This window comes from Anser brachyrhynchus (assembly GCF_964034855.1).
Source record: "Anser brachyrhynchus genome assembly, contig: SCAFFOLD_173, whole genome shotgun sequence".
Taxonomy (NCBI): domain Eukaryota; kingdom Metazoa; phylum Chordata; class Aves; order Anseriformes; family Anatidae; genus Anser; species Anser brachyrhynchus.
In genome coordinates, this window is record NW_027664135.1 from 36,961 (window position 1) to 64,616 (window position 27,656).

The window sequence follows — 27,656 nt, forward strand, 5'->3', positions numbered from 1 at the left end:
TTCAGATTCGTTGCAGTTGATACATAATTATTTTTTTTTTCAATTAAACCAGCAACCAAAAATCACCTCTCGTTTCCCAAACCAAGGCCTTTCAACCTGTAATTAAAAATAATCCTCCTAGTTTGATGTCGTTTCTGCCTCTAGGACTTACTGGAGTCCAGCGGCTGACTGTGGCAGCTGTGTTGCTCTTCAGCAGACCTGGGCAGGCTGAAATCAATTTGGGCAATTGATTTGCTTTTTTCAGCTTGAATTTGAATGAATCCCCTTGCACCATTAAGGATTAGGAACTCAAACATCAAAAAAGGGTGCTAAGGCCTGGTTTTGAAAGAACGAGTGCCTTCAGTGCAGAGGTTGCTTAAGAGGGTGGTCACTGAGTGAAGGTTTTTAGAAGCCACGTTAGTCTTTGTGATAAAAATTTGTCCCTGGGCTGGTCCTGGGCAGACACGTGATGACACCTGAAGATGGGACATCTTGTTCATTGCCTAAAGCGGTAATATTTTAGGCCATTTGAGGTTATAGTTTAGGCATTTGGGGCTAGTGACCCATGCTGGCTTAGTAGCCCTCACAAATTCAACATCTGCACGTACCTGGGGATACGAGTCTGCATTGAGAAACATGGAATCAAGTAGCAGAGTGTGTAGAAGAAACTGAGCAATACAGATGGCTGAATTTGTCTGAGTGATGGTGTGTAGAGGTAGATGAACACAAAGCTGCCGGTGGGTGGGTAAATGGGTAGATGGATGGTGGAGAAAGAATGGTTGCTCATTAGGATGTTAAATTTCTGGTGGTCATCCTATGGAGAGGGAGAAAACCTTGCACTGGCCAGGTGGAGTAGCTAGGAGAACAGATAGCCAAGCCCAGAACCCACCTCTGGATGGGATTGGCATCCACCCCGAGGGAAATTTTCACAAAACACAAGAAATGGAGGATCAGGATCATAACCTGCAGTTGCCATGCCCTCTCCAGTGTCTATGAAGGGACTGTGGCATAGTGCACTTGGTTTGCTCCGTGATCCATCCAGGCTTTCCATGCCACAGCAGCACAGCAGCGAACCATGAATATGTAGTGCTGGGGAGTGGCTGCCTTCTCAGCTGATTCCCCAAAGGGGCAGGACTTCATAGGGTCTGAAATATAAGCTGGCTGGACGCCCATCTTTTTTTCTCCAAGACGGTTTTGGTCACGATGATGCAATATTTTCTCGCACAGCTGCTGTGTAAGTGACTTATTTTCTTCCTTTTTTGCAGCCTCCTCTGTCTAGTCCTGTCATCTCAAAGCCTTCAATACGTGTCTCTTACAGCTTTCCTCCAGGTGCTCTCACTTGCTGTATCCTCTGCTGGTAAGAACAATTTTACCTGTTGTGAGATGCTCTCCAACTAAACCGACTCTTTGGCAATGAGGTGGAGTTGGATCGCATTTTGTGAAATGGAGAGGAAAGGGATGTCTCACTTTCCTTTTCCACTTTGAAAATTCCCTCCCATCCTCTAAATCCTTACTTTTCTTTCCCAGACCCTCTGCCAGTCCCTGTGCTCTCCACAGACCCCAGTTACGATGTCTACTACGAAGGGGAACGCGTTGCTTTCATATGCGTGGCTCCGACGATGAAGACTGTAGATGGATTTCGGTTCTTCAATCAAAGTGGGGACCAAGTCTACGCACTTGCTTCCTACTCTCACACAGTTGCCTGGTTCCAGCTCACAGCTGCAAAAGCATCTGCCATGCAGTACACGTGCATGTACTGGGTGAAGGATGCTGGACGAGAAATTCCTTCCAATAGGAGCCTTCCTCTTTCAATTAATGTTCAGGGTGCGTGGGTCTTGTGTCGTCTCTAGATGATGTTGCTTTGAGTCTCTGCCTTCTCACAAGCTCCTTTTATGCTCCTGGGTTTCTGTGAGCAGTCAGGAATAGGGTAGCCTAACAGCTCTGTCACCTCCAAGAGGTCTCATGGCACTGAGCCTCCCCAAGCCTTTCCTTAGGGTTTGGGGTGTATCACATGCCTTCCTCTTTGGTCATGTGAAAATACTTATTTTCTGCACTTTGGTGAATACAAAGAAACTGAGTTGCTCTGAATTCTTATCTCTGAGGTCTGTGGGTCTGTGCTTCTCTTCTCATAGTTCAAGACATGTAGAAAAAAGAGCGATGAATGACTCCCACAAGAGCTGATCTTTAGTAAAAGGTTCTGTAAATCCCAGTAATATTCCAAAGAATTAACTTGTCTACTCCCTTCGTCAAATCTGAAGTACGACATTGGAAAAAATAATGGGTTTTGTGCACAAATCCTCATGTCAATAGGTAGCAGGTTTCGTTTGCTCTTCCCCCCAGGTGCTCCAGTGGCCCCGGTTTTGTCCCTGGATCCTCAGCAGCCAGTCTACAGATACGGAAACAATGTCAAGCTCCTCTGCACCGTCCCCTTTTCTTCATTCTATATAAGGGAATTCCAGTACTATGGGGACTTTGGACTTGCGATCTCCATCCCAGTTGTGAAACTGCAAAACTACAGCTACAACCTGAGGATCACAGGAAGGGAGGTCTCCGGGTCTTACAGTTGTGCCTATTTTGTATTTAAGTCTGGACGTGCCGTTCGCTCCGAGAGCAGCCCCTGGGTCAACGTCTACGTGAAACGTGAGTTTTCCAACCCTTCCTCACTAAAACCTCTAATAACTGCTGACCTATCATCAGTTAATTTATTCTGCATGTGTTTGCCTATGAATTCATTCGTGAGTGTCATCTCCATCCCCTCCTGTTATATGACCATCCATCTCGCTACCTCAGTCTCTGTGTTCGGCACTAAACGAGCTTATTGCCATATCTGCCCACGCTCTTATCAACAAAAAATATGAGAAATACTGGGGAAAAAAATCTCAGTGAAAAGAGTCTCATCGCCTTACATGGCTTTTCTGATGAGACCATGGCTTTCTAGGACCTCCTTCTAGACCTTCTTTCTTTTATCCTCCATCCCTCCGAGATGTGGGTAGCTATAGATGGGCTTGCTCGTTGTAAGAGTCATCATGGCAAAGTCACCACTGGTTCCTCCCCAGGCCAGATAATCGGCTGGGTTCGAGAGATCCTTGTTGGTGGCTCGTTCTTTACCATCAATGGCCTCATCTTTTTCTTCTCCCACCGCCTCAAGAAGAAAAGAGGTAAATATTTAATTTTTATTGCACCACACTACTTCTTATGATCCTGGGACTTCATTTTCTTTGCCAAAAAAAAAAATCCTTCATTTTGACTGTTACTTCAGCTTCCTTTTCGGGGAGGGTGTTCTGGACAGAGCTTGAACAGGATCACTTCTCACCCTCCTCTCTTATTTGAACCCCAAACTGATTTCCCTTAGAGGTCCAAGAATAAAGAGAAGCAATTTTTGATGCTGTTACTTCCCTCATTTGCAGATCTGGAAGAAGGATTCCGGATGGACTAACAAGATGAATTAGAAGAAGAACCCTTAGAGGTTTTGCTCTATTTTGCCAAGGCAATCCATTCCGTTGGGCCCTGCCTGATTCCTCATTGTCTGCCTCAGTGTCCCCAAGAGACAGAAGCAGTGAACTGGAAGTACTTTGGCTACTCCTTTCCTCTGTGCACAACCCCGTGCCTTGCGTCTTACCAATTAAAGCTGGATGTTGTGTTTAGGTCTTGCGGGTTTCATGGGAAGGTGTGTCTTTCCATCCTCCTTCCTGAAGTGTGTGTATTTGTGTTTGCTTGTGCACAGCCTCGGGATCATGGCAGAGGAGGTCTCTGGGTCTTAGGGTTGTGACTATTTCACATTTCAGTCTAGACGTGCTGTTGGCTCAGAGAAGAGCCTCAGGGTTGATTTGTGCGTCTGCTCTATCTCACACCTAACCCACAATGCTCCCATTAAACCTGTTTTTTTGCTTGCCTCTGAAATTCAGCCTCATTTCTGATTTTTCACAGCACCTCCTCTGTGGATGAGCGTGGTGTTAACCAGGCCTGCCCCATAGGGCTGAGTTTCCCTTCCTATACAAGAAGACAGAAGGCACTGTGCCCTGGGCATTGCCTTGCTGCTTTGACCTCAGTCATCGCTCACAAGGATGCAGTCGGCTGTTGCTTCTTCCAGGCAACCCAGTGGCACCTTCTCGAGGTCTTCTTAGCCCCAGGAGGTGATCAGGGAGTCCTTTTGGCCAAGACGAGGAGGAGCAGGGCATTTCTGTGTGAATACTTAAGGTTTGCCTACACAAAGTCAAGTGAGCCAGTCTTGCACGTGAGAACCCCAAACTCCTTGAGGAGCAGCGCATCTTAACCCATGGGTCCAGCTGGCAAAGGAACGATTTGGATATGGAAGAGCTGTTTCTTTTCCACCTTATTTCAGGAGGGCTTCAGGAAAAGGGTAGCTATGAGACCCCAGGCTTCCTTCCACTCCACACCAGGCTTCAAAGACACGGTGGCCGAAGGAAGATTTTTCTTCAGCGTCTCCCACTGCCATAGCTGCAAAGCAAGGCAAGACAGAACCTTCCCGCAAGGACCTGCTGAAGTTACTGCGAAGGCAGCAGTCAGTTTGCCCTGCGCTTGGAGTCACTCTGACCATCCGTCCTGATTTCACTTGGGATCGGGTTAATTTTCCTCCCAGTAGCTGGAACAGTGCTTGGGGTCTAGCATCGGTCGGTGAGTGGTGAGCAATTGCACTGTGCATCACTTGCTTCGTATATTCCTTTATCATTATTATTTTTCCCCTTCCTTTCTGCCCTTTTAAACTGTCTTTATCTCAAACCATGAGCTATTACTTTTTTTTTTTTTCCTTTCTTTCTTTTGTTTTCTGTTCTGTCCCCCATCCCTCTGTGATGGGAGGGAAGTGAGCAAACGGCTGTGAGGTGCTGAGCTGCTTGCTGGGTTAAACCACAACACTAGTCCTTAAAAAGTTCTGTCTTTTTAGATAGAAAGCAGAGTTTAGATAGAAGCAAAGTATCACTGCTTCTATCTCTTTCCTGACAGCCTCGGCTAGCTAGAGACTTAGCACGTCCCATCTGTGTTACTGGACAATCCCCCGTTCTTATTTTTATTTTATTATTTTTTATTTTAAACCATTCCTGCAGCTGGGGAAGGCGAAGCTGGGATTTAACCCTGTGATGTCCTCTGAGCTAAGCCTTGGGAAACACAAGTGTTAGACAGCAGCAGCCTGGAGTCCGGTGAGTTCTCATCTTCCTCTGTGTTTGTATGTGTTGGGGAGATGATGATATGGGGGAGATGGCGATGTTATGGGGGAGGTGACGATGATGTTATGGGGGAGATGACGATGCTATCAGCTCAGACACAACATGCTGCTACACACTAAAACTCTGCTTGATTTCGAATCTCCCTCTTTACAAATGCTACCTATTTTTGGCCTTCCAGCTATCCCAGTGTGCAGTGGAACGCTGCACGGCGTGAGGAAGCAACGTCCTAGCTGCTGCTTGAGGTTGTCGGGGGCCCACGTTTCTTGCATCTCCTTGTCAAGCTTTCTCTCTTCCAAGGTGGACCCTGCTCATCTCTCCCCAGCTGTTATTTTTTTGTCAGGTGGTGTTTTTAGACTGCTGAGTCCTACCCCCGCCTCCTCACAGCACTCTGGAGAGGGGTTATAACCCGTGTGAATTATCAGAAAGGCTTATTGCAATGAACTGGCTGAATTGTTATGTGATAAAACAGAGTCTGCATGCACAAAGGAGCCCAGAGGAACCGTTGCAGGGGAAGGAACCCATGGGGGGACCCAGGCTGGAGCGGTTTGCTCCTGACGGATGGACTCCATGGGAAGAAGAGCCCCCACAGGATCAGCTCGGGAAGGAGGCATCCCCTGGGAGGGATCCCACATTGGAGGCGATGATGACGTGCTTTGCGCTGACCATGGCAGGTGATGAAGTGTTCTGTGCTAACCACAACCCCAATTCCCTGTTCCCTTGTGCCACTCGGGGTGAAGAAGTGGAAGTGGGTGCTGGGGAAGTGGGGAGGGTGTTTTCAGTTTGCTTTTACTTTCACATTGCTCCATTCTGTTGCAATAAGTTACACTGATCTCCCTATGCTGAGTCTGTTTTGCCCATAATGATGATTGTTGAGTGATGTTCCTGTTCTTATCTCAACCCTTGAGCCCTTTTTCATTGTATTTCCCCCCCCTTCCCCTTTGAGGAGTGAGAGAAGGGTTGTGGTGGCATTTGGCTGCCTGTCGGTGTGAAACCACAGCAGAAGGTGCAGAAGAGCTGTTCCCTTGACCTTACAGTAACAGCAAGATTTTCTTGCTTGTGTCCTAGAGGTCTGACCTCAACTCGAGGACTGTGAGTGTTAGTCACAAGTAGCTCTGTCTTTGAGGAACTGGAATTAACCTATCTGGTTTCAAGCTTTCAATGCAGATTAAAAAAAAAAAAAAATTGTGCAAGAGCTTGTTGTGCAGCTAGGGACTGGCACAGGATGGGGTTGTGGGACTTTTGTGGGACTTAGAGCTGATTTCTTATCTCTTGTCCACCCTGAGAAAAAACAGAAGTCGCAGTGCAAGAAAACTTCTGGTTTTCATTACCGCTGTTTTTCTTCTGTGTTTTTTTTAAAGTATGAGAGCGCTGGAATTTGTGCTGATGCAAGCAACACAACAGCTTGTTTTCTGTCAGCGAATTAATGAGTCATACAGGGGAGAGAGTTCTATATCAAGGCAGCTCCTGCAAGCTGAGTTTACCCTTCCCTCAAATGTGTGATCCAGTATGCGTGCACCAAGTAATCCCATGGACAGGGATTTCTGCTCTGATCCCTGGTGAACAAGTCTATCTTCCTATGAATTGTATGCCTAACTTCCTTCCCAGGCCTTTCTGCACTCTCTGAACACAGAGAAAATGGACCATCTCACTGTGCACACTCTCTCCTTCTGATTTGTCATTTTCTGATCTAAGGAGAACAAAAAGTGGATGGGCTGTGGACATTTGGACCTGTACCTGCAGATTCAGCATCACACAGCCAAAGGATGGTGGACCACACACGTGCACCAACACCATAATCAATGGGCTCGGAGCAGTCTGGTCCGTGAAGAGCAAAGCCATCAGGATTAAAGGTAAGCTACGCAACAGTAGGGCTCTCTCTCCACTGTCCTGGACAGCTCTGTTCTTCCATCACACCTCCCTCTATCCACAGGTACTTTCCTCCAGGTCGCAGGCCTTCCATTACCCTGAATTTAATGAAGCACAATGACAGCAGCATTCATTTTTCTTGAAAAACCTTGTTTTGAGGTCACCAGGCTCAGTTCTCTCTACAGATGCTTTTCAAGACCTAGATACGTGTCATTGAAACCTAGATGGTTAAAAGAGGAAGGAAGAATGGAACCCTAAAGGTATATATTTGCTTTTTTTTCACCATCCAGTCCCACACTTGGTCTGAACATTTCATCTGGAGCCACAGGGGAGGGCTACCACCTCTTCTTCCTCTTACACAGCTCCTGTAAACAAGGCAGTGAATGTTTCACTTCTGCAGGGAAGATCCTGAGGCCACCATCGCAGCCGAGGTCACCTCGCTGGAGATGAGCGCTCAACACTAATGATCCAGTGCCGTAGGAAAATGACACAGGGAACTGTACTCGTGACTACAGAGGAGATAAGTGGAGGTGCAGTGGATTTGGTCCTTCCTCAGCGGTGTTGTGAAAGGTAACTTCCAGCTTTTCCCCTCAAGGGCCTCCTTTTGCTTTCTCGGGAGCGGATACTACCCCGACAGTGATAAGCGAAGGCCACCCCTTACATCCCACCTGCGTTCCCATAAAATGCTTCCCATTGTGGAAAACAAATGGTCAAGACCATCGCCGTGTTTCATCCCTGCTACTGTCTCCCCAGTGGAGGATAATTTCAATCACCTTCCTCATCCTCAGGGTCTTCCTAAGCCAACATTCACAGACTGGTTGAAGTTTGAAGGGAACTCTGGAGGTCATTTTGTCCACCCCCCTGCACGGAACAAGAGCAAAGGATCTTGCTCCTCTTGCTCCTCTTGTCACCCATCATGAGGAAGATGTCCAAGGCAGGAGAGAATGGATAAAAGCCACCTTCTCTCCCCCAACTTAAGGTGTGGATGAGATAGGCTGTGGTTCATTGGGCAAAGAGACTGCCCAAAGGGCATGTAGGGAGAAATGTCATCTGAAAACATGATGACAACACACAGAGAAACACAGAATTAGGGTGTAGTTCCCTCACAATTCTCGAATGTGGTTCGTGGCTTCCATTTATTTCTGCAGCACTTCCTCTTCCTCCCCCCGTGAGCCCCGGGCTCAAGTCAGACCGATGGAGAGAGCAGCACGGAGCAACCAGACAGCGCATCCCGCTCCCGGGCAGTCCGGCTCAGAGCCCTCGGTACCCCCTGGACCGCAGTGACATGATTGCCCCCCGCCTTGTGATGTTCCTCAGTGAGTCCCCATGTCCCGGCTTTGCCTCCTCTCCTCTCCTCTCCTCTCCTCTCCTCTCCTCTCCTCTCCTCTCCTCTCCTCTCCTCTCCTCTCCTCTCCTCTCCTCTCCTCTCCTCTCCTCTCCTCTCCTCTCCTCTCCTCTCCTCTCCTCTCCTCTCCTCTCCTCTCCTCTCCTCTCCTCTCCTCTCCTCTCCTCTCCTCTCCTCTCCTCTCCTCTCCTCTCCTCTCCTCTCCTCTCCTCTCCTCTCCTCTCCTCTCCTCTCCTCTCCTCTCCTCTCCTCTCCTCTCCTCTCCTCTCCTCTCCTCTCCTCTCCTCTCCTCTCCTCTCCTCTCCTCTCCTCTCCTCTCCTCTCCTCTCCTCTCCTCTCCTCTCCTCTCCTCTCCTCTCCTCTCCTCTCCTCTCCTCTCCTCTCCTCTCCTCTCCTCTCCTCTCCTCTCCTCTCCTCTCCTCTCCTCTCCTCTCCTCTCCTCTCCTCTCCTCTCCTCTCCTCTCCTCTCCTCTCCTCTCCTCTCCTCTCCTCTCCTCTCCTCTCCTCTCCTCTCCTCTCCTCTCCTCTCCTCTCCTCTCCTCTCCTCTCCTCTCCTCTCCTCTCCTCTCCTCTCCTCTCCTCTCCTCTCCTCTCCTCTCCTCTCCTCTCCTCTCCTCTCCTCTCCTCTCCTCTCCTCTCCTCTCCTCTCCTCTCCTCTCCTCTCCTCTCCTCTCCTCTCCTCTCCTCTCCTCTCCTCTCCTCTCCTCTCCTCTCCTCTCCTCTCCTCTCCTCTCCTCTCCTCTCCTCTCCTCTCCTCTCCTCTCCTCTCCTCTCCTCTCCTCTCCTCTCCTCTCCTCTCCTCTCCTCTCCTCTCCTCTCCTCTCCTCTCCTCTCCTCTCCTCTCCTCTCCTCTCCTCTCCTCTCCTCTCCTCTCCTCTCCTCTCCTCTCCTCTCCTCTCCTCTCCTCTCCTCTCCTCTCCTCTCCTCTCCTCTCCTCTCCTCTCCTCTCCTCTCCTCTCCTCTCCTCTCCTCTCCTCTCCTCTCTTCCTTCTCACTCCTATACTTTATCCCTTCCCTTCCCTTCCCTTCCCTTCCCTTCCCTTCCCTTCCCTTCCCTTCCCTTCCCTTCCCTTCCTTTCCCCTCCCCTCCCCTATTAGATGCCCTCACCATGTAATCCTCGTTTCCCCCTTCACTCTCACACTCAGTCCTTCTCCCCTCTTCTCTTCCAGCCACCGTGCATCTCCTGCCCTGCCAGATGGTCTCCGAGGAAGGTAACTCCTCTGGGGTCTCCTTAAACAGGGGCTGAGCTGCTGGGGGCACGGCTGGATTTGGGGTCCCACAGGTGTGACTGTCTGGGAGACCCTCAGCCTCATTCCCCCTCCCCATAACAACCCAGTGGTGAAATTGGGTGCTGGGGATTTTTCGTTATCTCACTTTGTTGAGGTCCTGCCTCGTGTCAACACACTGGTGGTGAGTGGAAACCCCTTGAGACCCAACCCCTTCCCGGCCCTCTCCTTCCCACACCTGCTCCTCCTATTTTGGGTGTGGGTCAATGGTATTTTTGTAGGGTTTGCAGCTGGGGGCAGGTAGGGAGGTGGAGACCAAACGTGTTTTCCCAGTGGCTGCTGTGGAGGAGCATCAGCGACGGGTTTTACCCTTCACCCTTAGCCTTTTCAACCCCCCTTCCCCATTTCCTATTTTCATAAATTACCAAGTTGCAGCAAAAAAAAATAAAATTGCTTGAAAGCACATTAAGGACATTTCTGCCGGCATGGCAAAGCTGCCCAGGGTGTGGAAAGGGTTTTTGCAGTCTCCTTTCTTTCATCACTTCCCGCAGCGGGACGCAACCTTGTGCTGAATCACAAGGAGATAAAATGAGTCATAGCCCAGAGACATTTCTGCTTTACGAGGTCCCCTCTGTGCTTTATTGTATTCCTTGAAATGAAAGCCAGTTTCTTTTATTTGCGTGGAGTTAGTCCCTTCTGCCTCTGCTCCTTGCACCTCACCTCCGTCCCCCCTGCCTGTCTCCCTCTCTATCCCCCAGCCGCAGTCCCTGCCCCGACCCTCTGGGTGCTGCAGGGACAGAAGGAATATTTCTTTGGAGACGCTGTCACGCTGGTGTGCACCACTCCCCCCAGCATCACTGGGAAGCTGACGTACCAAATTTTTGGCGAGGCTGGCTGGGCAGTTTCAGGATTTAGCTCGACGAATAACTACACGTTTGAGTTCGTCCTCTCCCGAATGCAACACAGGGGGCCGCATTTCTGCAGCTATTCCCTCAAGCAAGGTTGGAAGCAGCTCATATCCCCAGCCAGTGAAAAACTGGTGATCAAGATTGGAGGTGAGCTGTGTGATTTCTTTATCTTTCTCTCTGCTTTCTCCCTCCTCTCTGAGAACTATTCAGATGCCCAAACGTGGGTGTCAGCTATCGCCCCGCAATGTGACAACTCACCTGGAAATCAGGATTGGTGGGCTTTGTGGTTTAACCCAGCCCATCCCCAAAATCAGTAGGATTTCTGGGTGGAGGATTTATCTTTCTGGGACCAGCATGGTCTGGAAGGTGGCTGCCACTGGCGCTCTTCTCATGTCGTGGCAGGAAGCCTACAATCCCAAGCTTTGCTGCATGCAGTGGGAAGGCAAACAACTGGAGATCCGTTCGTGCTGTCCTTATTGCTACGTCTCCATTTATTCCTCCCCTTTTCTCAGACCACCTTCCCCAGCCCCTGCTGATGGTGGAGTCCCCGCTGGGAGAGGTGATGGCAGGAGATCTCCTGAGCATCATCTGTAAGGCCCCTGGAGACGCCACTGTACGGAGGTTTCACTTCTACAGGGATGGCCAAGAGGTCCTCCCTACGACAGAAGGCTCTGAGGACAATGCAGCAGATCACGGGGGCAATTTAAGGACTTCCATGGTCCTCCAGCTCCCACGTGCTGGTCCCCAACAGAGTGGAAACTTTACCTGCAAGTATGAGGAAAAAAAGCCTGAGAGGTGGATCCCGTCCTTCACAAGCCAAGCCGTGTCTATCAGTATAAATGCCCAAAAGAAAGGTGAGCTGGCCATCCATCCACCCACCTAACAATCTGTCAGTCCATCCACCACCAACCCATCCATCCACCCATCCAGTAACCAGCCCATTAAACCATCCCTCTCTCCATCTGTCCATCCGTCTGTCCCTCCCTCTCTCCATTTTTTCCTGAAACGATTCCATTCCAGTCCCTGTACATTCCTCCCCAAACTAGCTGATTTTTGCACCGGGCAGCTGCTCTATCTATCCGATCACCATCCTTCTGTCCATGACTCAGCCCACCCAGTCTTGCACCCACCTCTCCCTCCCTCTCAGCCCTTCCATCACCCCAACCACCCCAAACAAGTATCGAGCATCCCTCTGTCCACCTTTATGGCTCAGCAGCCTCTCCTTGGCCTCCCGAGCCATTGTTCCCAAATTTCTCAGTGCCTCCTGCAGAGCCAAGCAAGCGGGGAAAGTCTTTGGGTGTTCAGCACTCAGGACCTGAGCAGAATGCCTGGAGACGGAGGGGTGGGGAAAGGGAAAGAGAGATGGTGGCGGAACGATGCTCACAGCCTTCCCTCCGTCAGCACGCATGAACTGTGTCTACATCTCCTAACCTGTCCCACCCTCTTGCAGGGAAGAGCTGCTTCCTTCTTCTACGGCTCCTGGTTGTGGGCGGCTGCTTCCTCACCATCAACAGCCTCATCCTCCTCTTCTTCTGGGCCCGGGGGAGAACCAAAGGTACACCCTGAGCTGAGGGGGGAATCGCCCCACCTTTGGGCTCCCCACCACCCACCTCGCTCCTTCCCGCAGACGCCTCGTTCCTGTCTGGAGCCAGCCCTGCCGGGATCTCCCAGCTGCACGCCAGATCCCCACACACCCTTCAGGAGGAGAATAAGTATGAGGAACACTAATGAGAGGAAGATGCTGTGGGCGATTCCACCCCCTAAAGACCGCTCCCTGCTGAAGACGCATCCCAAAAGACTGGTGTGCAGCCAAACAGGTGCTCACCTGTGGGAAAACAAAGCAAGGAACGGTTCCTGGGAGGATGAAAGAAGTAGAAAGGGGTCGTTTCACGTGGTAGAGGGGAGGGAGGAGACATGGACGTTGTCGGGAAGGGTGATTGTGAAAGAGAAAATGAAGAAAGACCAGAAATAAAAATGGAAATTGTGAGGAAAAAAAAGGAGTGAGAAAGGGTGAGAAAAGAAATGAAGAGAAAAACAGTGTGAGTGAAAAATGAAAGCATGGACAGAGGCTGAGACAGAGTGAGAGAGGGATGGGGAAGGAGAGGGATGCCAGGAGCATCCAGGAGGCCACAACAGTGGGAAAAGCAGGTTGGAGAGGCGAAGGAGAAGAAAAAAGGTGGAACAAGAGTCCCCAAATCAGAACGAGCCCTTGTGTATGTCATTAACTGGATGGCCACCACTGTCACCTCGCCTGGTTGTCCCGGTGTGTTAGGGATGTTAGGGCATCCAGGGAGGGGTGGGAGAGCCGCTGCAGGTGGAGTGGGTTACTGGGGGCTCTGGTGTTTGGGCTTTTGGAGGGGAATGTCCCATAGCCCATATACGTGGGAGCTGTGGGGCTGCAATAGGAGGATGCTGGAAATGCAGAGACTGAGTGCATGACATAGGGGTGGGCTTTGGGGTCACATGAGGTTGTAGAGATGGTATGGGGACTGTAAGGGTGGGATAAGGGGGGGGGGTCTGCAAAAATGGTATATGAAGTACAAGAAGGACACGGGGTGGGCTGTGGTGATGGGATATCAGAGCTATGGGGACATATGTCTGGGAGATGAGGTACAAGGGTGCCCGTGGTATATGGTGCTGTGGGAATGGGATTTGGGGCACTTGCCTGGGAACATGTGAAAATGTGGAGGTGGCATTTGAGCACCTGGGGGTGGCGTACAGGGAACTGGGGGGATATTGGGGTGGGACGTTAAGGAGTGAGTGGTGGATATTTGGGGCATGTGCAGGGCTATGGGATATGGCATGGATATAAGCACTGGATATAAGGGGAATGCAGGGATGTGGGGAAGCTGCGTGATCAATATGGGAACCTGAGCAGATGGGGGCGCGCTAGGAAATCTGGATATGCACGGCAGTAAGGACAGGGGGCTTTGGGGATATGGCAGGCTGCTGGGGAGGGATATGGGGGCAAGGGAAGGAGATGGCGACCCTGCCGATGGGATACAGAGCGACTTTGGGGCCATATGAGGCTGTGGGATATGAGGATGGAGGAACCGCTCTCTCCTGTCCTCCGCGGCCTTATCTCCACCTCACAGCCTTCCTTCCCCTCCAGCCTGTTTCTGCCATGCCCTCAGCCCCCGGCAGCCAGCATTGGATGAGAAAGAACCGATATAGGGGAGGGAGCGTGCTGCCCGTAACCCTTGGGTTTTGTGCATTTATCCCAAACCCATCACTTGGCTTTGGCAGTTTCTCTCCTCCCTCCCTTCCTTTCTCCCTCTTGGGAAGATGGAAAGGGAGAATCAGGAGCCTGATCCGAGGCTATGGAGCAGAGGGCTTCCCATGTCTCTCGAACCCTTGAACCTCTGGGCAGGGACTGGGGGAGCAGAGTCCCGCGCACTGGGACCACACGATGAAACTGAACAGGTACAGCTCTACGGGGACTGACAATAAGTGGCTCATGGAGTCGCCGAGCCTCTCTCCATCGTATTTGAAAAGTCCTGGTAGTCAGATGAGTCTCTGGTGACTGGAAAAAAAGGAAACATCGCTCCTGTTTTTAAAAAGGGTAGAAAGGAGGACCTGGGGAACTACAGACCGGTGAGCCTCGCCTCTGTGCCTGGCAAGATCATGGAAAAATCCTCCTGGAAGCAATGCCGAGGCACATGCAGGTTAAAGAGGTGATCCGAGACAGCCAGCATGGTTCTTTCAGCCAGCTGCCAGCAGTCCCGGGGGCCTACGCTGCCAAAAAGCAGCCTTTCAGTGGCCCACCACAAGACAAAACCCCATCCAAAAGCCAAGCAGAAGAGCTGGGTCAAGTGAAGGCTGCGAAACCTCAGAGGAACAAAGAAGGACAAGGAGCAGTGAGAGGCCCCCGTGAAGAGCCAGAAACAGCGCAAGAGAAGCTCCTGTATCCATGGGGAGTCCCAGTCCTGCTGAGAACACCCGTAATAGCCCTGCTATCTTCATCGAGCTCTGAGGACAGCATATCCGAGGATGCCAGTGAGACGACAGCCGGACTTCAACCACTGAGTTCAAAATCAAGAAGACTGCAGAAGTTAGAGGCTGAGAAGTTCTGGCCAGTTCTACAAGAACCTCCAGAGATGATGGCGTTGGCATCTAATTCTGAGGCCAGCAGTCCCGAGGAGCCCAGCACCACCTCTGTGTTGGTGGCAGTGACACACAAGGGGGCCAGGTCCAAGCAGTATCAACCACCAAAGACCAGACCAGGGCTGTCTACTCGTGGCCATGGCCACACTGACCAGGGCTCGTAGAGCTCCATCTGAGCTGGCAAAAGAGGTGCGTGATCAACATCTGCATCAGTCTTGGGGGCTCAAGCCTTGTAGGAAAGCAGAGTTATGGGGACAGTGGGGACTCTCCAAAGAGCTCTTAGTTTTGAGCCATGTCTTGGTTCACTTGCCACCCTTGGCACCCTCCATCACTAGCTGCAAGTTACTCAGTTTCCTATGAGGATTTTGGGTAGGCCTGGCAGAGCTTAGGAGCAAAACCCTGCTGGGTCTGGTGAGGGGGTAAATAGACGGAGAGAAGTGGTGGCCCTGTCTCAGTGTTGCGGCCTGAAACCATCCTTGGGGTCTGCATGTGCGCAAAGAGCTCCCAAAACTACCGTGTTGTTTGAGAAGACTCTTGTTTTACAGAAATCCATCTGGCATTGGAACACAAGGAGCTTTGGAAAGAAAGGGATGGAAATTAGTGGAGATGCTACGAAAGGCTGTGGAGTTTTCATTTATTCACAATGCTCTTTCATTGGAATAAGTTTTCCAGCTGGGCTGTTCCTCTGAAATCATCCCAAACTGCTGCTGGAAGCGGGGCCATATCAGGGGCCTTCCCCTGGGACGTTTTACATCTGAGGGACCTTTTCTGTGGCCTCCATTGACCACCACTGTCTGGGTGCGACCTTCAAGCCAACTCCTTATCCACCGAATAGCCCACCCTTCAAATCCATATCTTTCCAATTAGGAGATCAGGATGTCATGTGGGACCATGTCAAAGGCCTTACAGAAGTCCAGGTAGATGACATCAGTCAGTTTTCCTTTGTCAGCTGATGCAGTCACTCCATCATAGAAGGCCACCACATTGGTCAGGCATGATATGCCTTGGTGAAACCGTGCTGGCTGTCTCAGATCACCTCTTTGTCCTGCATGTGCCTTGGCATTGCTTCCAGGAGGATCTGTTCCATGATCTTGCCGGGCACAGAGGCGAGGCTCACCGGTCTGTAGTTCCCCAGGTCCTCCTTTCTACCTTTTTTTTTTTTCAAAATGTGAGTGATGTTTCCCTTTTTCCACCTCAAGAGGAATCACACCTGGGAAATTCAGGCGTCATGGCGTAGCAACACTTGAGTTCATGGAGCTGGGCAAATGACCCATGTTCATTTCTGTTATTGTGGCTTCAGTGTCTGGCTCATGTGCAGGCTCTGTGTGGAAGCTGACCCGTACTAAGCGACCTACTCTGACACCAGAGCTGGCCCTGCTTTGTGTCACAGGTTGCACTGGAGACCCTTGAGGCTCCCTTCCATCCTGAATACTCCTATGAGTCCATGACTTACATATCATGCATTAAAAGAAAGAGATATATACCTGGATATCCTGATGGAGAAAGCAAAGAGAAAGAAGAGAAAGCCTTAGCTCTCCTTAGGGTGCAAGACTCCATTTGGTCAGATGAGCGTCAGACTAGTGTGAACATAAAGAAGAAAGCAGGGATTCACTTGTCCTAAAGGTGGCCATCTGGTGTTTGACAAGGGAACTCCTCAACAGCCTCCAAGAGGATGCCAGCCCTCATACTTTACAGCCTGCAGCTACCTGTGCATGGCTTGGACTACAGCTGGTGCCTCTGAATCGCCTGGTACTGGTGGCTCATCAGCAGATCACTCCTGCCTTCCGGTTCCATGAACTGGAGGTGCCCATGCTGTCCGTGCCTGAACTGAGGCAAGAGGAATCCCACCTCCTGGGGGGTTGTGGGGTGCATGGGAGGGCGCTGAGTCCCCTTCCAGCCCCAGGACTATAAAGTCAGGGTGAGATGCCTCAACTGACTCAGCTGAATCCCCTCCCTCCCTGTCACCGGCTGGGTGTCCTGTCTGTGATGTGACAAAGAAAGGTGATGGCTTCAAGGATGCAAGAGGGGCAGAGCAAGTGATGCCTTGGGCTGAGCCTCTGCTGCTGAGCTGGGCTGGGCTCCTGGGACACAGGGAGCTTGTGGCAAGCGAGCAGAGCTGCAGAGAGACAGCTCTGCCCAGGAGCAGCTCACTAATAGGGCTGGGGGCTCTGCCTGCAGGGGACAAGGAGAGAGGAGAAAACAGAGAGAGGTTGGAGGCAGCGTAGGGTGGGAGGACAACTGCCAGCTCACTGCAGGAGGAATCTTCCCCAGCCTTCACATGGTAAGTCTCTGGCTGCAGGGTCGTGTAGGTGAGTGTAGAGGACCTATGCTGCCTGCCAGGCTCAGCACTCATCCTGCCCGGAGAGCTGCCCAGGGCGTGTGGGTAGAAGCTGTGGGTGAAAGGAGCCCCCCAGCAGGGCAGGATCCTTCTGCTGTATGGGGGCTGCTGCATGGCACAGGCTGCTCATAGCTCCTCATCACAACCGGGACTTTTCCCAAGGGGCTTTTCAAGAGCAAGGTTAGAGAAAGGGCTTGAAAAGGAAAGAGTTGGTACTGTGAGTTTCCTACTCGTGGCTGGGTGGGCAGTGGCAGAGGGGAATTTATTTCTTCATTCTGCAGACACCATTTCCTGTTAGGACTTGTCTGAGATGCTCCCCGGTCCCTGTAGACATGAAGAAGCCCCCCAGGCAGTGCCCTGATGCCAGGAGGTGTCTGCAGGGCAGAGCTGAGCATAGAGTGAGTGGGGTCAGTGAGCACGGATCCCTCCGCTCTCAGTAGTGTTTGCTGGCTTTTCAGGGTAAGAGATGAGCATGATTGCTATATGTCTCACGACACCTGTGATTGCTCTACATCTCTACCTTCTGAGATGGGGAGGGATCTGTGAAAAGCAATCTCACCCAGACTGCTTTCTGCCATCCCTGTTCTAGTGCTGACATTGATAAGCACTTCTGTGTTAAGGGTAACTTAATCTGACAAACACCAAAATCAGGACTGATCCCTTCCCACACCATCCCCAAGAAGCCCCTGCTGTAGAGCGGGGCTGACTCCTTGGGACCTGGCAGGCAGAGGCCAGCACAATCTGCCTGCAAAAGGAAAACCTGTAGCCAGATGGCTGATGGAAAGATCCTGGAAAGGGAAAAGGGTATGTGTGTAACTGGTGGAGCAATGAATTTGCATTTGCTCAGAGAGATCTCTCCTAATTTGTTATTGTTTTTTTTCTCCTTCGACAGAGCGCCATACCCACAGGCAGCAGATGCCCAACAGCAGCTCCATCACCGAGTTCCTCCTGCTGGCATTCGCAGACACGCGGGAGCTGCAGCTCCTGCACTTCGGGCTCTTCCTGGGCATCTACCTGGCTGCCCTCCTGGGCAACAGCCTCATCCTCACCGCCGTAGCCTGCGACCACCGCCTCCACACCCCCATGTACTTCTTCCTCCTCAACCTCACCCTCCTTGACCTGGGCTTCATCTCCACCACTCTCCCCAAATCCATGGTCAACTCCCTGAGAGACACCAGGGCCATCTCCTACTGGGGATGTGATGCCCAGCTCTTTCTCTTTCTCTTCTTCACTGGAGGGGAATGTTCCCTCCTCACCATCATGGCCTACGACCGCTACGTGGCCATCTTCAAGCCTCTGCACTACGGGACCCTCCTGGGCAGCAGAGCCTGTGCCACCATGGCAGCAGCTGCCTGGGGCAGTGGGGTTCTCAATGCTCTCCTGCACACTGCCAATACGTTTTCTCTTCCTCTCTGCCAAGGCAATGCTGTGGACCAGTTCTTCTGTGAAATCCCCCAGATCCTCAAACTCTCCTGCTCAGACTCCTACCTCAGAGAAGTCGGGCTTATTGTGGTTGGCGCCTCTTTTGCTTTGGCATGTTTTGTTTTCATTGTGCTGTCCTATGTGCAGATCTTCAGGGCCGTGCTGAGGATCCCCTCTCAGCAGGGCCGGCACAAAGCCTTTTCCACGTGCCTCCCTCACCTGGTTGTTGTCACCCTCTTTATCAGCACTGCAGTGTTTACCAACCTGAAGCCCCCCTCCATCTCCTCCCCATCCCTGGATCTGGTGATGGCAGTTCTGTACTCGGTGGTGCCTCCAGCACTGAATCCCCTCATCTACAGCATGAGGAACCAGGAGATCAAAGATGCACTGAAAATGTTGTTCCGTCAGTTGTCTTTCACCAGCGATAAGCTTCCCAACTCTCTTCATAAGTGATTTCCATCTCATTGTGTAATCTGTGATAATCATATTTGTTCAGGAATGTCCTAATTCACTCCACTTCTCCAGAGGCGTGAACCAGACCATGGTCTCTGTGAGCAAGAAGCCTTTCTACAAGTATCTAGAACAAGGGTACAGCCACCCTCCTGTGTCCCATCTCTGTAATAAAAGTGGATTTCCTCTCTGCTGGTGTCTGGAGGTTGGGCTCTTCTCACAAAGTTCAGGTCAAGAACATGCTGAACAAGTGTTCCTTGTGATGCCCTGCCACCCTGCTTGGGCTCTGCATGGGCTCAGGGGAGGAGGGCAAGGGGTGATGCGTTGGGAAATGAGCCTGGACTGAGCCTTCACATGTGGGTGCCCAGTGCCCCTGGAGATGAATGATCCAAAGGGATCTGCTTGGATCTGTCCCCCTATGACTTTGGGGCATCACTGCCCCCTTGCTCTGCAGAGCAGCTCCACTGGCTTGCAGGGAGCACTGGGAGGGTCAGGAATGGCTGGCCAGGCCAGCACAGACATAGAAACCTGGGAAAATCATAGAATCATGGCATTATTAAGGTTGGAAAAGACCTCTAAGGTCAAGTGTAACCATTAACCGAGCACTGCCAAGTCTACAAAAGGCTGTTTGGGGGCAGAGATATCCAGGAAAAAGAGCGAAGGAGCAGCTTTGTTGCTTCCAGGGGGCAACAAAAGAGCAAAAGCAACCCTCTGGGCCTGGCCATTCGATCAGCCCTTGATCCACCTCATTTGCCACTTATACTCAGTCTATACTTTGTCACCTTGTCAAGAACATGGTATGGGGGAGAGGCTCACTGTGCCCCAGATCCTCCAGCTTGTTTAAATGTCCCCTAATGGAGGATGGAGGGAAAGGATCTCTCCTCCCAGGAGCTGGGCGGTCAGGGCTTGGTTTGTCTTGCTAAAACCCATCACGGCTTTACTCAGCATCAGACACCTACACTTTGCCTGCCTGGCATCACTGCCTCCAGTTTTCTGCTCTGATGACTCCTTGGGGAGGCTTTCTCAGGAATGGGTCTCAGTGGAGCCCAGTAATTCTCCAAGAAACTTCACTGTTTGCTTCTGGCTTCACCTTCTTCATCACTTTGTGCAATCACCTCTCAGCACTGGAGGTTCATGGACTCAGCACCAAATCAGAGAATCGTCACAGAATGGTTTGGGTTGGAAGGGACCTAAACGTTCCACCCCCCTACAAACAAACAAACAAAAACCAAAAAAAAACCCAACACCTTTAATTTTAAGGGTATTTAAAAACCATTTTTCAGTTCATAGATGAAACGATAGCAGCACTCTCCTATTGACATTGATCCAGGTTGTCTCCTAAGGAGGTCTGGGCAGGCAGAAAAAGCAGTCTTCTGAGGCCAGACACTGTAAGGACAACCTGACCCACCATTTCTCTAATTGCCCACCTGGTCTTTTCCTTACCATCCCTTTTCCTTACACCAGGCTTCTCCACTGAAGTCTGCAGCTGGATGTTACGGCTCCTTTGCACCAGCTGCCGGCTGCTTTCCTCAGACAATTGGCTGCACACAGGCCCAGAAGGGTTTCTCTTCCTTGCAAGCAAAGTTAAACATGATGCAAAAGAGTAAAGAACTCTCCTCAACTGTGTGCTAAGCCCAAGCAGCATCTAATGAGGTTCACCTTCCACAGGGGATGTCTGTACAAGAACAGATTAGGCAGAGAGATAGGAAAGGATATCTCTTTAATGCTCTGATTAAAGATAACTCATTGTTCTCCTCTCTTTTTAATTACACGAGGGCCAGTGTTATAAATGGAAACAGTTTACCAGGAAGATGAGTTGGGATGGGGGGGGGGGGGGGGGGGTTGCTCAATGTTAATTTTGAACTGGAGACCTAAGATGGATTGAGACGTGGAGCCTGCCCAAAGGCATGGTACAATCACTGAGCAGGACATAGGAAAATTATACCAACACTCACATCTGGATGGACAGGACAGGTGTGTGTTATCAGAGTCATGTCCAGGTGCCCATCCAACAGAGTCTACAATAATTTGTGAAGCTGGCATACACACAGTATGATTTTCAACCCAACATCCTATTGAAATGGTGTCCCCTGTTGTCCCTCTCAAAGATAGGATATATTGGTCTAGGTCTTCAGCTTTCAGAATCCATTCCCTTTTGTAGAAACTATTATTATTACGTATTGCTACTCTGGATAGATTTAAGGATCTAGCAGGATAGGTGTCAAATAACCTCTCTGTAACTTATCTGTAAGCTTCAACCCATGGCTACCGCATCACACATGAGTCTCACATCTTGCACATATTAATCCTGAATTTACAGGTGAGCCCCATATGTGCTGCTCGATTTCCCCATAAACATGTTACTCTAGGTGACTGAGTCAGGGTAAAGTTATACCACCAACCCATAAGGCCATCATGACATTGTTTTGTTGTGCAATTAGTTATGGTTATAGAGATTTGGCTTATTGTCTCATACTGAAGGTTGTTAATAAGCAGGCAGCCCACCTTCATATCATCACTTAGTGTTCTGATCAGTTGTGGCAATTGTTTGTGCTTATTCCATTCCCACCTATTTTGTGAGTATACTTCATTGCTGTTCATTACGAGGGTGACTAGGTTCAACTGACTGTAGGGCATAATGCCCATTTGTCCTGTATATCCCAGCAGTGCATGGTCCCCTGGGCTTTGTGTTGAAGATGGGTAGATCATAATGAACATAATTAACAGGATTGGGCGACGTTCCTTATTTGCTGTATCTGCAAGAAATAAAAGGAAATTGTTTTGGTGGGAAGCTCCAAACAGGCTACCCCTTTCATGATGCAGGATAAATCCATCTAGCATTGATTTTATGTTCTGCCCTCCACTCTCAATGGTGTACCAAGCCAGAGGTCCTTGTGGCTTATTCAAGGTCAATGTGGTCAATGGCTCAACGTCCAAGTGGAGATCAGTAATCAGTGGTGTTCATCAGCAGTCCGTATTGGGATCAGCGCTGTTGAACTACTTTGTCGACGACATGGACAGTGGGATCGACCCTCAGCAAGTTTGCGGATGTCACCATGCTGTGTGGTGCAGTCAGTACACTGGAGGGAAGGGATGCCATCCAGATGGGGCCATGCAAACCTCATGGAGTTCAACAAGTGCAAGCGCAAGATCCTGCAGTCAGGTTCGGGGCTAGAGGCTGTCCCTGATGTATTTTCTCAATCTGTTTCACAGCTCTAACTAGGGATGAAAGCCCTTTCTCCCATTCATTCCTCTTTCTTTCAATGCAGTTTAGCTAAAAGATGGAGGTTGTTTTGGAAAATTGTTCTTTATGTTGATAAAGCTATGTCTTTGATGGGATTGATACTCGTTGCAAAACCTCCATTAAAGCCCCACAGGCAATTGTAGGTGAATGTTTGTAACCATGGGGAAATCTATTAAAAGTATACTGCACTCCTTCCCAAGTAAATGCAAAGCGGGGTTTATCGGTTCCTCCAAGAGGACCATAAAGGACAAATCTTTAATGTCTAGAACAGCCAACCACGAGCCTGTATAGTGGCAGTCGGGTTTGCGACATAGGGACCGCTACAGCGTCGGCATTGAGGCATCGGTAATCAATCATCTGTCGCCATCTACCGTCAGGTTTAACCAAGGGCTACCCTGGAGAATTGTATGAGGATGTGTTCTGAAAATAATTTGTCGAGACTCTTAAGTCCAGTAACAGTCGAAATTCCATGGCTGCAGAGGTCGGGGCCAGGGAAGAGCCTGGGCAGGGCTGTCCCCCAGCACAGGCATGGAGCCCAGTGGGAGATGACCCCAGAGCAAAACTCACTGCCCAACCTGGGGTGAGCAGCCAGTGCTAGAAGTGGTTGGTGAGACAGGCTAGGGGGTGACGAATGCCCTGGGACACCACCCTGGGCTCTGCCTATGCCACCAAGGCACTCTCCTCTCTGCTGTAACTGCATGTCTCAGCTCCCTTCCACGAGCCTTGGCTCTGCACCACAAAGCCGTTGAGGTGAGTCTTCATCCTGCACGGTGCCACAGCTCAGCTAGCTGTCATGTTTTCCTCTGCTGTGCACTTTACAGCCCAGGACAGACCCTCACCAGCTCCCTCACCTCCCTCCCCTCTCCCCAGACCAGACCAGACCAATTGTGGGCTGTGGTGTGAGTGCCCCAGGGCCACCGCATTACCCTGCACTGGCCACGTGTCCTGGATTTGCCTGGGATGGGGTTAATTTTCTGCATAGACATTCGTATCATGCTATGTTTTGGATTCGTGATGAAAAGTGTTGGTAACACACCGATGTTTTAGTTATTGCTTAGCAGTGCTTGCACTGAGTCAAGGAGTTTTCTGCCTCTTGTGATATCCTAACAGCAAGGGCTCCAGGGGTTTCACAAAAACCTGGGAAGGGACACAGCCAGGACAACTGAATCCAAATGGCCAAAGGCATATTCCATATCATGCAACATAGTGCTCAGCAATAAAAACCCAGGTAAAGAAGGAGGACAGGGGAACATTCAGAGAGGTGGCATTTGTCTTCCCAGGAAACCATTATGTGTGATGGAGCTTGCTTTTGTGGAAATGGCCAGACATCTACCTGCCGATGGAAAGTAGCAAATTAATTCATTATTCTGCTTTGCTTGCATGCATGGCTTTAGTTTTGCCAAGCAAACTGTCTTTATCCCTTTTTGGTCCTATTAGTTTTGGCACCAGCTTTGGAAGAAGAGCCCAGACCAATGCACACAAGAAAACCCATTTTACTACAGAGATGGTACAAAAAGTCAGGTCTGAGCCCATGTTAGACAGACTTTCCATGGCCTCCAGGTGCAAAAGAGCAGGTCCGTTCCTCAGATGTAGTGAGACAAATCCAATCATTTGTGTGGGAAAATGATAAGGAGAAATAACAACAGTAATGCAGTGAATAAACAAAGCTCTGGCCCAGTATGGTGTTTCCAGGAAATCCTTTCTAGAGAAGTGAAGCTTTAGTTCTTAAAAAAATGTCTGTCATCACTTTCTTAATGGCATTCTTGATCTGCTGGTTCCTCATGCTGTAGATGAGGGGGTTCAGTGCTGGAGGCACCACCGAGTACAGAAATGACACCACCAGATCCAGGGATGGGGAGGAGATGGAGGGGGGCTTCAGGTTTGCAAACACAACACTACTGATAAATAGGGAGACCACAGCCAGATGAGGGAGGCACGTGGAAAAGGCTTTGTGCCGGCCCTGCTGAGAGGGGATCCTCAGCACAGCCCTGAAGATCTGCACATAGGACAGCACAATGAAAACAAAACATGCCAAAGCAAAAGAGGCACTAACCACAACAAGCCTGACTTCTCTGAGGTAGGAGTCCAACCAGGAGAGTTTGAGGATCTGGGGGATTTCGCAGAAAAATTGGTCCACAGCATTGCCATGGCAGAGAGGAAGAGAAAACGTATTGGCAGTGTGCAGGAGAGCATTGAGAACCCCACTGCCCCAGGCAGCTGCTGCCATGGTGGCACAGGCTCTGCTGCCCAGGAGGGTCCCGTAGTGCAGGGGCTGGCAGATGGCCACGTAGCGGTCGTAGGCCATGATGGTGAGGAGACAACACTCTGCTGTGATGAAGAAGGCAAAGAGAAAGAGCTGGGCAGCACATCCCCAGTAGGAAATGGCCCTGGTGTCTCTCAGAGAGAACTGGCCATGGCTTTGGGGAGAGTGGTGGAGATGAAGCCCAGGTCGATGAGGGCGAGGTTGAGGAGGAAGAAGTACATGGGGGTGTGGAGGCGGTGGTCGCAGGCTACGGCGGTGAGGATGAGGCCGTTGCCCAGGAGGGCAGCCAGGTAGATGCCCAGGAAGAGCCCGAAGTGCAGGAGCTGCAGCTCCCGCGTGTCTGCGAATGCCAGCAGGAGGAACTCGGTGATGGAGCTGCTGTTGGACATCTGCTGTCTCTGGGCCCAGGGCTCTTTCCAAGGAGGAAAAGACAGGGACAAGTTAGGACAGAAATCTCTGCTCACACCAAGCCATTTCTCTTTGACTCTCCCCTCGCACAGTTTTTTCTTCTTGGTAGGACCTTCTTGCAATTCCCTGGTTTGTGCTGGCCGAATGTGCCATGAGGAGCAGGGTCTCTGCCCGATGGCTCCCAAGGGGGCGGTTATGCTCTAACTCCGAGGGCACGTGGGAGCATGGGGGATGCAGGGGCCACAACTGATATTTAGTCTCTCCAGGAAAATCACACTGACCACAGGAAGGTTTGCCATCAATTGCCCACCCGAATCCAAGGAAACTCGGTTTCAGAGAGGATTTTTAGACAGACTGTATTTTATAAGGCCTTCCCTGTCCCCCTACATCTCACATGGGGTGTCTTCTCTGGAATCAGAAATCCTCAGCACTTCTGCTTCTCCCAGGTTGAACAGCCACAAGTACTGAGAGGCAAAAGCATTCGTGGTGCAGAGCGAGGCGAGCTGGTCTGTCCTTCGGTATGCCTCCCAGCTTCCCTCTGCTTGCTCCTCTTTGAGAAGAAGGGGGAACACACGCCTCTGTTACCCTGAGAGGAAAGCAGACGCTGCTGAGAGCTCTGATGGGATGAACTGCAGATCGTTGCCAGGACTGGCCAAGTCCCAGACGTCTGGGACACCTCATTGCCGTGGCCACATCTGCATGGGCAGTGCCCAACCTACCACCGCAACTCCCCACCCCAGCCCTGAGAGCACAAACAAGAGCAGCACAGGCAGCGGGAGGGAAAAGAGGAGACAAAGCGATGGGCTGGCCGAGAGAGGGGAGCAGGGAGGCTGCAGGCACTCAGGAAAGCCTCCCCCTTTGCCAGCTGCGCACACCTCCCAGCTGGTGGCATTGCAGGGCAGCCCCTCTCTGTCCCTTTGCTCTGCCGAAGGAAACGGGCACGTGTCAGGAGAGAGGCACCTCTGCTGTGCTGGAGCTGGGGCTTCTCCTGACCTGGAAGCCCTGGAAGTGAGAGCAGAGGCTTTGCTGGCTGGGAGAGGAGAGCAGGGGGCTGGCTCAGAGCAAGGGGGCTGCACTGCAGGAGGTGACAGGCAGCAGGTAAAATCCACCCTTCCCAGCAGTTCTGACACTAGTTCCTTCCCACTGCCCACCCATGCTGCTGGCTGGCGCTGTCCCTGCCAGGATCTGTTTCCCTGCCACCATCTCAGCTCCCTGTCCAAGCTCCCAGACCGCATCCTAAGTGCTGCATGCTCAGCTCTGCCCTGCAGGTACCTCCCCGGGACAGGGCACCGCACAGGGACGGCTTGGTGCTTGCAGGCACTAAACAGCAGGCCAGACCAGCCCTGATGAAACTGGGAAGGTGATGCTAGCATTATTTCCAGGTTGGTGGGTGGTGAAGGCGTTTCCTAATATTCTTTGTTGTCCTCATGATGGTGGTGTAAGAGCCTCAGCCCCTTTTCTAAACCTCACAGCTCTATTTTGGTTCCCATCAAGAGAAACAAGTGAAAACTGAAAGCACAGCTACAAGGGAAGCACAGAGTCAAGCAGGAAAGGCTGCCTCGATCATACTTACGAAAAGTCCTCTTGGAAATGTGCTGAGGGTGAGCTGAAGCTCTGAGCAGACCCGTAATCTATGGGAAGTGCAAATTTAGGGCATCCGTCTGTGCACTACATCCCTATTGCCCTGCAGCCAGAGACTTACCATATGAGTGGGTGTCAAGGTTCCTCCCACAATGAGCTCTAAATTGTATTCCAAGTTCAGAGAGCTTTTAATCTCTGGCTGTCTCCTCTCCCTTGGCCTCTGCAGACATTGCCAATCCACTCAAGACTTACTGGTTCAACGCCAGCACCAGAGACCGACACCTAGGGACAGGAAAGGGTCCCTTTGCACCTAAATAGCTACACAAAGGCATCCCAGTTACTCAAGGCAATAAAACAGTCTCATCAGGGTCCCAACATAAATGTTTCCATGCAAATTGCAAATTTTCACGCCTCTTCAAGGATGTGCTTGGTGGAGTACCATGAGATAAAGCCCTGGAGGGAAGAGGCTCCTGAGAAAGCATCAACTGACATCATCTACCTGGAATGTCAAAGCATTTGACACTGTCCCTCACAATATCCTTGTCTCTAAATTGGAGAGACATGGATGTGATCTCAGTGGGCCACTGAGTGGGTAAGGAATTGGCTGAATTGCCGCACTCAAAGAGTTATAGTCAATGTCTCAGTGTCCGAGTGGAGATCAGTAATTAGTGGTGTTCTGTTCTGGGCCCCCAATATAAGAAGGACTTGGACCTGATGGACTGGATCCAGAGGAGGGCCACAAGGATGATCAAAGGTCTGAAGCACCTCTCCTGTGAAGAAAAGCTGAGAAAGTTGGAATTATTTGTCCCAGAGAATGTAGGGAGATCCTCTGGCCTAGAGGATGTGGGGAGACCTTTGAGCAGCCTTCCAGTATTTAACGGCAGCCTACAGGAAAGATGGAGAGAGGAGTACTCAACAGGGAGTATAGTGACAGGACCCGGGTAATGGTTATAAAGCAAAAAAGGGTAAGTTTAGATCAGATATGGGAAGAAAGTCTTTAATCAGAGGGTGGTGTGGCACTGGAACAGGTTGCCCAGAGAAGCTGTGGGTGCCCCTTCCATGGAAGTGTTCAAGGCCGGGTTGGATGGGGCTTTGGGCAACCTGGTCTAGTGGGAGGTGTCCGTGCCATGGCAGGGGGGTTGCTGTTAGATGATCTTTAAGGTCCCTTCCAACCCAACCCATTCCACGATTCTACGAGCTCACCAGATGCATCCAATGAGCATTCTGGCACCAGCAGCAATGATTTCTCTTTCCGTGTCTCCCCTGCACACACAAGGGGCCCTGCTCTTCTCCCAGGACATGCCATTTCTCGGGGAGCCTTTCCCAGGTGAGCACATC

The 27,656-nt window shown here is 50.9% G+C and overlaps 3 protein-coding genes, 1 long non-coding RNA gene and 1 pseudogene across 6 annotated transcripts; 4 read left to right on the top strand and 1 right to left on the bottom strand.

The window, feature by feature from the left end:
* Nucleotides 1-1,151: 1,151 nt before the first annotated feature.
* LOC308186229 (uncharacterized protein) lies at nucleotides 1,152-3,879 on the top strand. Of its 2 annotated transcripts, XM_080608348.1 has the most exons (6): nucleotides 1,152-1,213; nucleotides 1,298-1,336; nucleotides 1,507-1,803; nucleotides 2,320-2,619; nucleotides 3,036-3,137; nucleotides 3,387-3,879. In XM_080608348.1, exons 1-6 carry the CDS (start codon nucleotides 1,183-1,185, stop codon nucleotides 3,413-3,415), a joined length of 798 nt encoding a protein of 265 aa, XP_080464474.1. In that variant the 5' UTR covers nucleotides 1,152-1,182; the 3' UTR covers nucleotides 3,416-3,879. The 2 variants fall into 2 exon arrangements, with proteins under 2 accessions (XP_080464474.1, XP_080464475.1); XM_080608349.1 differs by lacking the exon at nucleotides 1,298-1,336 and having other exon boundaries at nucleotides 1,175-1,213.
* A 2,719-nt stretch (nucleotides 3,880-6,598) lies between these two features.
* On the top strand, nucleotides 6,599-12,505 carry LOC308186228 (alpha-1B-glycoprotein-like). Its single transcript, XM_080608347.1, has 9 exons — nucleotides 6,599-7,012; nucleotides 7,093-7,288; nucleotides 7,429-7,598; nucleotides 8,177-8,344; nucleotides 9,544-9,585; nucleotides 10,359-10,655; nucleotides 11,021-11,362; nucleotides 11,959-12,063; nucleotides 12,136-12,505. The coding sequence occupies exons 4-9, from the start codon at nucleotides 8,314-8,316 to the stop codon at nucleotides 12,234-12,236; spliced, it is 918 nt and encodes a 305-aa protein (XP_080464473.1). The 5' UTR covers nucleotides 6,599-7,012; nucleotides 7,093-7,288; nucleotides 7,429-7,598; nucleotides 8,177-8,313; the 3' UTR covers nucleotides 12,237-12,505.
* On the top strand, nucleotides 9,592-10,123 carry LOC308186230. The gene is made up of 2 exons (XR_013943975.1): nucleotides 9,592-9,784; nucleotides 9,882-10,123. It is a non-coding gene; the product is annotated as an uncharacterized lncRNA (long non-coding RNA).
* Nucleotides 12,506-14,073: 1,568 nt separating the features above from the next.
* LOC308186205 (olfactory receptor 14C36-like) lies at nucleotides 14,074-19,003 on the top strand. Its single transcript, XM_080608318.1, has 2 exons — nucleotides 14,074-16,893; nucleotides 17,843-19,003. Exon 2 carries the CDS (start codon nucleotides 17,866-17,868, stop codon nucleotides 18,823-18,825), a length of 960 nt encoding a protein of 319 aa, XP_080464444.1. The 5' UTR covers nucleotides 14,074-16,893; nucleotides 17,843-17,865; the 3' UTR covers nucleotides 18,826-19,003.
* Nucleotides 19,004-23,480: 4,477 nt separating this feature from the next.
* On the bottom strand, nucleotides 23,481-27,270 carry LOC308186209 (olfactory receptor 14C36-like; annotated as a pseudogene). Its single transcript, XR_013956117.1, has 2 exons — nucleotides 26,311-27,270; nucleotides 23,481-25,323 (listed from the first exon to the last, which is right to left on the bottom strand). The product of XR_013956117.1 is annotated as an olfactory receptor 14C36-like (transcript).
* Between the last annotated feature and the right edge of the window lie 386 nt (nucleotides 27,271-27,656).